Source organism: Diorhabda carinulata, chromosome 4 (genome assembly GCF_026250575.1).
Source record: "Diorhabda carinulata isolate Delta chromosome 4, icDioCari1.1, whole genome shotgun sequence".
Taxonomy (NCBI): domain Eukaryota; kingdom Metazoa; phylum Arthropoda; class Insecta; order Coleoptera; family Chrysomelidae; genus Diorhabda; species Diorhabda carinulata.
Window position 1 is genome coordinate 6305054 of NC_079463.1, and position 12160 is coordinate 6317213.

Below are 12160 nucleotides of genomic sequence, written 5' to 3' on the forward strand. Positions count from 1 at the left end.
GTAGTTACATAGATGATTTAAAATGTCGTTCTATGTGAAGGAGAAGATTCAAAAATTTGCAGAGTTGCCAGCTAGGGAATTTTTTACATTATTTATTTTATTCGTATTGCTCCTCTGTTTGTTTGCTTGCAACATAAATTTATTGTCAATTTTGAGGCACTTGAATACCTAAAATCCTTTTCGAACTTAAAACACTTACTGTTGGATCCGGTGTTCTGGATATTTACTTCGAAAGCTCCTGTAAGAGGAGTTGATCTTTCTGATTATACAATCCACCCCAAAATAATTCTTGGAAATGAATTCCAATTAACAAGATGCCAAATTAGTTCTGAATACAAATAGAGTTTAGTCACCTTAGCACCTAAAGCACAGCGTTTTCTAAATTGCTTATATTTGTTCGAAAGTGGCGTAAAAGGACTTTTCGAAAACTATGATCGAGTTAACGCGATCATGATTTGAAAATTTGAAACTGACTCTGATTGTTGTTCGGAAACTAATCGAGTTAATCGGGTCAGCTGACGGGTGGTTTCATTTGTCTATGGTTTTTTGAACTTTTTGAATTATTTATTCTCCTTAAATAGATGTTCACTATCAATTTTCATGAGCAGCGTCCTTGATAGGTTTCCGAGCTTCATCGTTGATAATTGCTCAATAACAATTATCAAAACTATATAAAAACTCTCCAGTAAAATGCCAGTATCAACAGGGATCAGACAAGGAGATAGTCTCAGCCCAATACTCTTCAACATTATAATGGACGAAATCATAAAAGAAGTCAAAACGGCAGGCAGAAGATACAGAATGGGAAAACATGAGTTTAAGATAGTTTGCTACGCTGATGACGCGGTTGTGATATCCGAAGATGAGGATATTCTGCAAAAACTGCTACACAGATTTGAAACAGTTGCAGGAAAATTCAATATGATCATATCGAAACAAAAGACACAATCCTTTACAATAGCGAGAGAACCAAGAAGATGCAAACTGGCAATTTATAATAAAAGTGTAGAACAGGTTATGTCTTTTAAATATTTAGGGGTTAACATCAGGAGCAATAGGAACTTGAAACAAGAAGTCAAAACGCAAACAACAGCAGCAGATATGGAGGAATAAAGTATCGAAAGCAAAACACGGATATATAAAACTTGTGTCAGACCAGTAATGACATACGCCATAGAAACGAGGGCGGAGACTGCAACTACTAAGCGGATTCTTAGAACGACCGAGATGAAGACATTACGCTCAATCACAGGGAAAACACTAAGAGACAGAATAAGGAGCAATGAAATTAGAAGAATATGTGACGTTCCGGATATAGTGAGATGGGCCAGAACTAGAAGAAGAGCATGGAGAGATCATGTCAATAGAATGAACAACGATCGACTGGCGAAAATCGCAAAGGAAGAGAGACCCAATACAAGTAGACCGCCTGGAAGACCACCAAAGCGCTGGTATGAGAGCTGGTCCTCGCAATCACAACTTAGGCTGCCTCTTTGAAAACATAAGACATAGTCTTAAAATAAGAAGAAGAAGAAGAAGATATAAAAACTAAATAAATATTGTAGAAGAATTAACTCCCATCAAAGTAATAAAAGTCAGAGGTTCCTATTGAAATTTCAAATGAAAATTGAATGCTACGTTCGGAGACTGTCAGTCACTATCAATAGATACCTTAACCCGAGTTGTAGCTTTCGAAACGCCCTGGTGTGTTTGGAAAGAAACGTTTAAACTCTGTGGATAGATCGATTTTTCTCCTTATTATTATATATTTATTTAAATGGATTTGCCACAATAATTTAACAAATTTAGTACTATAATTTCCACTTGAAATAAGTATTTCCTACACAAATTTGCGGTTTAATATTAAACCTTTCACATTTGTAAGCCAATTTATGTTGTATGCTGAGAATTACTTGATTTTGAATTATTCCTTTTCCAATAAATTTAATGCATTTTATCTCTGGGGTCGTTATATTTCAATTTATTTTCAAGTTAATACCAATCAAAACATTTTTATATTGAATTCGTAAGTACAACCAACATTGAAGATGGTGATCCAATAGAGTTACTTTGGCTAAATACTTCGGTTGGCGTAAATAACGAAGTAGACTGATAATTTTTGTATAAAATGCGCAATTGAATTGTATGTTATTGCATACTCATTATCTTATATTTTCGTTTGAATAGGAGATTTATTTTCTAACAATGTGAAGGGCGAATTTAATCTATGTCTGTCGTATTGCAAGAAAAGAATGCTCATGAAATTCATTGTTATATGGTATTCTGATTAATTCATAGTTATATTTAGTTTTCCAGTATTTTTATCTTCAATTCTATTGTAATATTCCATTCTCTTGAAAAGCACATTGTTACAAAGAAAATCTAGTCTACGGAGTAGACTAGAACGACAAAAATGTGGAATTTATAGTTTCAAAAAACGTTTGTTTCTTATTATTAGTGGTATTGGAAGAATTCTATCTTTATCGACCATCATTCATACATTTATACGTCAACCCTTTGAAAAAAAAAACGTGCAAATACAAGGTGAAATAAAAAAATACGGTTACTCAATCTAAGTTCGTTTCAACTCATCAATCCACTACTTTGGGTTTTATTGAGATCGTGTTGCAATGTATGTCTTGAAACATAGTTCTTCAACATCATTAACGTGCAGGAGCCCACGTTATGGTAAAATTTGGGCTATGGGTGGAAAGGAGTAATTTTGAAGAGTCAGTTTAAATTTTTAACAATGAAACATGTGGAAATATGTGTAAGTTGAACAAATTTGTTCATTTAAAGACTCAAAGACTATTCAAAAGTATTTATGAAAGGATGTGCGTAGGAAGAGATCTAAAAGATGGACAAGATTTTATCTTGCTTGTGCTAGTTTTGCCAAATATTCCTGTCTATTCAAGTCCACATTACCCACCAGATTTAGCACTATGCAACAACTAAATCAGTTAGAAAATAAAAAATGATTGATTACAACCGATTAGGTGAAGGGCAGTCCAAAAGAAGCCTTTCAATTCTACAAAGATAGTACCTTGCTTGAGATTAATTCAAATATGGTTCTTTTTCTTTTTAATATGTTTCAAATGAAAAATGTGACCATACTTTTAATTATACCTCGTGTAAAAGCTCAATTAAACTCTTTATTCACAAATCGTTCTCAAGTTATTGTCTAATAGGATTCTAGGATATCTTTAAGTAAAGAGAGAACGACTGAGGAAAGTAAGAAGTGCGAAAATAAAAACAAAAAGCTTGTAACGAACTGTGATTAATTCTGTTCTGAGAACCAAAATCAACCTACCGACTAAATGAAATTTGTAGAATGAATTATAGGTTTTCACGGGATAGAATCAAATTTTTAATCAAACTAGTAGACAGAACTACTGGAATCAGAAAACGATTCGAAAAGAATGGCAATGGCCACAAATTTACAGGTACAAAGCAGAAAGAAAGTTCATATAGTTGAGACTATCTACAAAAAAGCCTTTGAATCCTTTGTTTTATATATTTTCTTCGATTTTCAGGTAACAAGTGAATGAAAAAGGATAAAAACCAACAATACAACTGCGATATTTAGAAACCTCAAGATTCTATTTATTTTAGTATGTTTTGCAACAGTTGTATAAAAATAAATTCATTTATTACATTGATTTTGCATCAGCACAGACATCTTTTCTCATTTTTGCATAAGGATGTGACTCCACCTCTTTAATGGTCGACTTCTACCCCGTGTTCCGATTGGAGATTTATCACTTAATATTTTTAAGAGTCTATGGCTTGTCGTTCGACATATATGTTTCTTCCGCTGCAATACCTATCGTTGATGTTATTTACCTCACATGATGGTTTGATTTTCGCTTCTTTCTCGGTTTAGTAGTAGTTTTCTCGAGATACGTAGTCTCCAAGAATTATTTCGTCTTTGATATTTCTGGCCTTGTTTCTGATGTATAGGTCATTATAAGTCTGACTGTGGCTTTGTTACGCCACGGTACATTCAGAAGACATCTTGCGACGTTATTAGTTCTGGCTACTTCACCTCTAACTTCGTCTCCTACGTCTCCATAACTGGTTATTTTAATTCCAAAGTACTTAGATTAGATAGACTGTTGTATTATTTGATCTTCTAGTTCTGATTTGCATCTAATGTTTTCTTGTGAGATTGAAAGCATTTAATAATCTTTGGAGATCATCTTCATTTCCAATACATATCGTAGCGTCATCGGCATAGCACCGGATTTTGATTTTTCTGTTACCCATTTCTAAACTATCGCCTAACCGCAGTTTTTTCATGACTCCATCGATTATTGGAAATAAGAAAGAGTCAAATGAGGCTAGACGTAAGAAACGAGATCAAAAACTGTTAAACGGAGATAAGCGTGTTTGCAAGGTGTATTGTCAAGGTGAAAGAACCAGTCTTCTACCCATCGTAAATCTGGTCTATGTTGACGAAAAGTGTTGGGCAATGTTTTTCACATTTCAATAAAAACGGTGCGATTGATGCGCTAAGCTGAGAGAGTAAACTCTGCTTAAACTACGCTCTTGGCATAAAAAAAGCAAATCATTAATGTTTTGATGTTAAATTTCTCTTGGCCACATTTTTATAGATAAGATGACGATGGCGTGTTCGTTTTGCAGAGCAGCAAGACTCATCAACAAAGAAAATTGATAGACAATATGGATGTTCTTTCAGAGCACGACTAGTTTGAACTCGTTCTTTATATTTCTAATTGTGATACAGAGCTCGAGGAAGAAACTTCCCAGCTTCAAATTTTCTGTCAAATTTCTCTGAAAAGAGTTCCTAGAACTGTTGGGCGTTTACATTAAGGTTTTCATCAATCCACATCTTTAAACCGTGCCAATTACTCGTACACATGAATTTTTCCCATAGCGTCCTCTTTGTGAGATGTTTCTAATTATAAAAAAAAATTAATGGCCCTTTTTTTGTAGATCATCTTAGATAATGGGGTAAGAGGAATTTGAATACGGTCGAAAGGGAATGTCAGGCTTGTGCAGCTTTGGTAAACCATATATTTTAGATGGTAAGGCATTGTGAATTTCAAATTTTTTTGCATCTGATGGCGAAATAAAAAGTTATTCTTACCAAGATCGAATTAGATAATTATTTTGCTTTGGATAAGAATTCATCTTGGGTCTTGTTTGATTTTTTTGTAAGTTGTCTCATCGTTTAATAATTTCATCATTCTATTATTTTAATCTTCTGATTCCATAATATAAATTTTATCTTCCAAAAATTATTGAAAAAACTAATTTTAGAAAAAAATAGGATGTACATAAAAGCCGCATAAATACCGAATAAACAGCATAAATATGAATTATCTTTGGAAATTTCTTCAAATTTATTCCAGACTGTTTATGAGACATCATGTTACATCGTACGCCTTCTCATCCAACTAAACCTTGTCCATAGGGGCGTGCGCTATCCTGCAAGTCTACCGGGAATCTCCGGCATCAGTAGAGGCGGCAAACAGTCTTCAGTTGTACCGAATCTGTAGAAGCGCGTTTGGCGAACAGCTTTCGTAACAATTTTCGCGTACCGTCACGCCCTCAATTACGAACCGAAATTTTTCGCGCCAACTTTTTAATTTAGCCGAAAGTTTTTGTTGAGAGTGAACTGGAAAATGCGAAGTTTGTGAACGTTTGTATCGTTAGTTTCTGGAAAGTTATAAGGCTTAAAGAGAAAATAAACTTCGTAAGTTGTTTTTTAACAAAAGGGTTTGCTGTGTTGGAATAATAATCTCAGATTTCTTTGGTATCGGTTCTTCATAAATAAGGGAAAATCCAATAGTAGTTTCTATAAACCAATTTATTTAATAAAAATATCTCTCCAAGAGGAGCATAGACATTAAAATGGCGGAAACTTTTGAGCACATATACTGAGACATATACAGAGAGATATGGTGATAATTTACACTATCTGTTAAGATCGTATTGTACGAATAAGCTTTTTTTAAAGGCATTAGTCGAGTCATAATTCAATTTTCTGCTGAAAAGCTTCATTGTATCAAGAGAGATAATAAATTTAGAAGAATTAAAAAACAAATAACGAACTAATAATGAACATTAGTTGATTGAAAATCGTTGTTTGCTACACCATTATAACATTATATTCCCAATGTTGACCACACTTCATTTGTCTCTTCAGACAGACTTTTCTTAACAAATTTCCACTACTCTGATACAAATCTTCGCGCGCAATAGTCCGCCAGACCATAAGCTTAATATTTTCTACTGCTATGTATAAATTCATAGCCTACTATTGATATTTTTGTTACTTTGTCTGATTATTCGACTTTTTCTTGAAAATGACAGATTTAAACCAACCGACAAAAAATTTCTGTTAAATTTCAAGGCTAGATCATCACTAATAAACCCCCCAAAATAGTTCGATCGTCTTTTACTTACTATTGCTTGAGGTCCTTGACAGTTCCATACATTGTATCAAATTTGGGGTCCTACTTATACGTACTATAATTCCACCAGGATACAACTTATGAAGTAAATCGTCATGTTTTGGGCTTCCCTATACGCCTCTGCTCTGTGCTCTTTAATTTGAGGTGAATTTAATTCATTGAAATGCCAAATTGGAACAAAAGATTATTAAAAAAATAATATTTCTACGGTTTATTTAACTTGAACAATGAAAGGATAACATAAATTAGTTACTGAAGATACATCAAAACCAAATAAATCAAGAATTTCAAAATTGCGTAATACAAAGAAAAGAAAATTCACTAATAGCGAATAAAAGATCTTTGAAACATAATTTACCAGGTCAAATTTTCAAAATACTGATTGCTTTTATCACATATCGTTTCCTCGTGGCCTAAGAAAAACTTTTATTGATCTCAACATAAAAGGAAAATATATTGAAATGAGCGAGATACCGTAGAAATTGGGACTGGGGATAGTGAAATAAATATATTGGAGTGAAGGGCCTCGTTCTTAAGTTTATATAAGTGATATTCGGGGTAAAACGAAAAAGTCGATGTCGACCTAAGGTGTCGAATGGTTATACTCAATCTTTTTGCTACCCACGATTGCGTTGTAGATGGATAAATCACGAAATGAATAAATATAGTTTGAAAAAACCGAAACCAAACGAAAAAGTTAAAAATAATTTTTAAATAAGCTTAAAACAATAATGAATGAAAAATACTAGTATTGTGATGAAAAAAGCATCAAACGCCCGACGCTTTTTTCATTTCAAAAGTTTTTCTTTTAGGTTTTCTAGAATTATACTTATTTTTCTCTTTTAGTTTCATAAGCTACGAAAGCGTATATTTTGGTTTGTCAAACTTTTTATTATTTTCCACTTCTTAGTTCAATTTTTTGTCATAAATAAAATTTTCCGTCAAGTTCTAGTCATTAATATTTTAAAACTCTAACAGGGGGTGCACCTATGTAGGGATGTAAAATTCTCGAACAACATAATAAAATTGCAGGTGATAAATTCTAAAGTATAACTGTTGCAGTTAGTATAATAGATCTCCAACAGAGGGCAGATTTTTGTAAAATTTGTTTCGATGTAAAAAAAACATTTGAGGTCATAATTTCTAAAAAAATTGCCGAAAAAGCATCCCGTGAACGGGATTTGAACCCACGGCCGATGAATCCGGAAGTGAACGTCAGTACGCCTTAGCTCACTCGGCAAAGGGAAGCAATGAATGTGGTGGGATATACTAACAGTAATAATTCACTAGATGTTAGTATAAAAGAGAGTTACAGACAAAACACAAAGCACAAATCACCTTTCAGAGGAAATTAATAGAAGCGTGTTAATAAAAAGATTGTGCGCACGTTTTCTTCGAGATTAGTGGAAGAAATAAAAACCAGACTACATAAAATTTGACTTGAATTTAAGAAAATACACTGACTCTCGTCAAAATTAGAGATGATGTAGAAAAATACTAAAGATTGACTGATCTTCTTCTAGGGGAATTATTTCATGAGAATGCTTCTGTTACACAAAATCAGTGGATTAAGGTCAGGATAAATTTTGGGTCATTGCAGTAGATTTTCATCTTTTTCCATATAACATATTCTCATAGGACTCAATATGTTCAAATTATACTAGTTGACACAAATTGTATACCCCAGCTGGAGTTTACTAATTTATTTATTCAGATGATAGTTAGCCAGCAAAAATGATGAACACGGTCTGTCACGATTGGTTTTAGAAATAAATTATTACTCACGATGCCTGGTATAAATAATAACGAAATAATTGATTATGACAAATTTTGGCTTCCTTTTTATAATATTAGGGCAAGTTTCTCTTATTATTTTTTATATATCTATCAGTAGCAAGATACATAAAAGCCCAAAAAGTAAAATGGTTAGGGCACACTAAATGATGCCAGGAAATATATTTGCAAAAAGGGTAGTTGAAGGAGAAGGAGAAAAAGTACAAGAAAAAGGGAGAGACCGATGAAAGAATGATTGGACGTGGCTTTAAAGTATATTAGTGAGATGGAATCGAATTAGAGCGCAAAACCGATGAGAAAATAAAAGTCATAGGCCTAGATCTGGATCTTTCAAATGTAAAACTAAAACAACGTTTTTTTTTGAATTTTGAAAATATAAACTACCCACAAATATTACAAAATGTAAATGAAATTTGATACAAGATATTGGTTATTGAATGGGAATTGACGAATATTAAACCTTAGCACGTTGTAGAGTATTTCAACGAATATTTTTAGATTAAGGATGATAGGTTGACACATTCATAAACATGTGTTTATATATAAGAATATAAAGAAAGTCAAAAAAGGTATACTAGTCTTATTTTTCTATTACATCTGCATTTCGTTTCCTGTGATTCGATTCGAATGACCTTCTACAAGAACAATTGTTGTAGATTTTTGATCAAATTCCACAGTTAAACTATTCTGTTCTTATCGAGATAATTTTGTACACGTAATAGTACTAACCAATTCCAGATTGTGCTCTATTTGTTACTTTAAAGACCATTTCCATCCATTCTAGTGCTTTTTATGAGGCTATCAAGTTAACGGTAAATACAGAGTAGAGAAAGTGAACAATAGCGATTTATCTACATTGGAAATGCAAATGGAACCTCCAAAAGCGTTGTTCGTCTTAAGGTTGTCAGTATAGATTCTACAGACGTTCTTCTCGCACGATGTGATTGCATACGATTGGATTCTTGTATCGGGGAACATAAGGCTGCGCATAAAAACATTCGTTCAACTGAAATGTAGTAAATGCTAGTTTGATGTGACATCCATAACATTCATTTAAATATAATGTACCCTGTATTATACGTGGTTTAAGTATAGTCAGTATATGAAGGGAAGCTTCGCATAATAATTATAAAACACAAATTTTACTTCACCGACGTTTAGTATATTCAGAAATTTCGACATATACAAGTTGATTAAAAAAGATCGAAATATCTTTAAAACTTCTTTACTCACAATATTCACTGTTTTACAAAATAGCTATGGGGGACTGCTAGCCGATGCTGAGGTGCTTTTATATTCTGTTTAAAGTGGTGATGTATCGTTGCTATTTACTTGTAATAGGTTAATATACATCGAGATAACCTTTGATAATTACTCCATACCTCACACATAATTAAACCTCATAAAATGCAACGGTTGAAGCTAAGTAATTAATTTCATCCACTCCTATTAATTTGTGTATTAATTATTCAACTGCTTTTTAGCAATTGAAGCAATTAATAATATGTATGGACGAACAACTAAATTTCAAAATATCACTAAGCAAGAATTAGCATTAATTAGTTTCGAACACTGGTGGTAATATCATAACAGTTTGTAATTTATATAGATACAGTGTGTTTTCGCTCTTCGACAATCTTATAATTAGATACTAGTGAGGATATACTTGTACTGATACTGGCGCTTGACGATAATCTATTGTGACTAAGGGATACATTGATGATTCCGTCACATATTGAGTTCACGGATTGATTGAATAGGTAATTTTACTAATAAATTTGTACTAGATACTTTATCAAACACTAGATGATTGTACCTTAAAGGATTTTTGGCGTCTGGCAAGGAGAAGGGATGAAAAAAATTTTCCCTAACCTAACCTAACCACGTATTTTCAGCACCTTTATATTCTTTCTATGGTTTTTGCAATATCTTTCCTTAGGTAAAAATCCTTGATAGATGTCGACGATTGTAATTGATAAAAGACATAAGTACAAGGTGTCCAGAAAGAGTATCTGGTATCTGGTATTTGTAAATTCAAGTTAACAAAAATGATGACCGTTACGTTTCTGGCACTCTTCTAAACGGGAACGAAGATTGGCGATAACACGTCGCCACCAAGCTCTTGATATTGCTGCCATTTTTATAAACCTTACTTTTAAGGTATCCCCATACAAAATAGTCAAGCGGGCTAAGGTCGGGGCTTCTGGGAGGCCAGTTGATGTTACCCCTTCGCGAAATGACTTTATTAGGGAATAATTTATTCACAACTTTCATCGAGTCATTCGAGGTATGCCAAGTGGCCCCATCTTGCTGGAACCACGTTATTGAGTTGAAGTCTGCAAACTCCTGCAACTCTGGGACCAAAAAATTTCGCAACATATCGCAGTAACGGTCACTATTCACATTGATTGCTCGGCCTTGTTGATCTTCATGAAAATAAGGACCAATAATTCCTTTAGCTGACATAGCGGTCCAAACAACGACCTTTGGACCGTGCAGGGGCCGTTCTGCTTTCGTCTCGGATTCTCGACTGCCCAGTACCGAAAATTCTGCTTATTAACATGACCATTCAGGTGAAAATTTTCCTTGTCGCTGAACAATATGTTTTCAAAGTTGTTAAATCGCTTTCGGATAATACGCTCGTACGCAAAATGCGCGATATGTCCCCGAGTACTGTTTCATCGTGACTAAAACTCCACAAAATGGTGGACGCCCCGAACCCCTTCCCACCCCCTTTTTAATATGGTTCAATCGTAGCTATTACGAATAACTAATTTTTTATGATAAAATGGACACAAGTAGGGGTAGGAAAAAGAGAGAAATGAGAGACGGGTGTGAGAAGATAGATACAATAAGATTTAATATTAATACATATATCCACTCAACAGCAAAAAAACCGGACACTTCAAATGTGTCTTATTAAAAGCAAATTTTCAACAATGTGTTTGTTTTTGAGGGTATTCCAGAGAATATACTGTTTAAGTCCATTGAACTAATCCCTTCAGAATTAGTAAACAATTATAAAAAACTAAGATTTGATTTATCTGTCTTGAAATTGATTAACTTGTCGCACATTTCAACATCTTTCATTTATTAACCAAGCCTTTTCTGTGATTAATGAACATGTTTTTTTTTATTGTGGTTCAGAATAATGGTAATGTTGAGATAACCCGAGCTGATGCCTTGGCTAGAGAAGGACGGAGCTTACGGTACATTGCCGAAATGTTTAGGGTAGCGAAGTCTACCATTCAAGATGCACTCCGGCGTCTCCGGGAGATTGGTAGCTACGATAGGACGACCAGGGGGAACAACGGCAGTAGACGATCGATTTATTACGCTGTCGATCGACATTTAACGACTCATGGGGTTCGGGAAAGACTTGAAGTGACTCTAAATACACATGTAAGTGCAGAGACTGTGCGGTAGAGACTAAGGGAACATGAATCGTATCAAGGCGACCCGTGACAGGGCCCCAACTCCTGAAAAGGCATCAAAGAATGAGGCGATCTCTCTTTGGACTCTGGAGCAATGGGGAAGTATTTTATTCACGCATGAGCTTCGATTTGTTCGATCGAGACGGAGTGTGGGGAGCCATTTGCTCAATGAATCAGGGCCTTTTGAAAGAAGTTCCGTTATGGTTTGCGGTAAAATTAATTTACACGCCCAGCTGAACTGATTTTCATAAATAATGGAGCTCTGGCTACTTGGGGGTACATCGAGGAAGTCCTCCTATAGACTGTGATCCCATTTGCTAAATTTATTGGTGAGCAATTCATTTTAGTGTTCGTCCACATACCGCCAGAATTGTTACCGAATACTTGGATCAAGTGGGAACCACAGTTCTGGACTAGCCTGCATGATCTCCCGATATGAATCCCATAGAACATTTGTGGGATAATTTAGAGAGTGTTAGTCGTCGTCATCCT

General features: G+C 34.3%; 2 protein-coding genes across 2 annotated transcripts in view; both read left to right on the top strand.

Annotated features, from left to right (window-relative positions):
* LOC130892280 (uncharacterized) overlaps nucleotides 1-12160 on the top strand; it is a 214152-nt gene that overhangs the window by 12181 nt on the left and 189811 nt on the right. The gene's annotated exons all lie outside the window — the stretch shown is intronic.
* The window catches only part of LOC130892274 (uncharacterized), a 44250-nt gene continuing 32780 nt past the window's right edge, over nucleotides 691-12160 (top strand). Inside the window, exons 1-2 of the mRNA XM_057797556.1 lie at nucleotides 691-987; nucleotides 11382-11636. Coding sequence (XP_057653539.1) covers nucleotides 691-987; nucleotides 11382-11636 — 552 coding nt within the window. The remainder of the gene's footprint in view (nucleotides 988-11381; nucleotides 11637-12160) is intronic.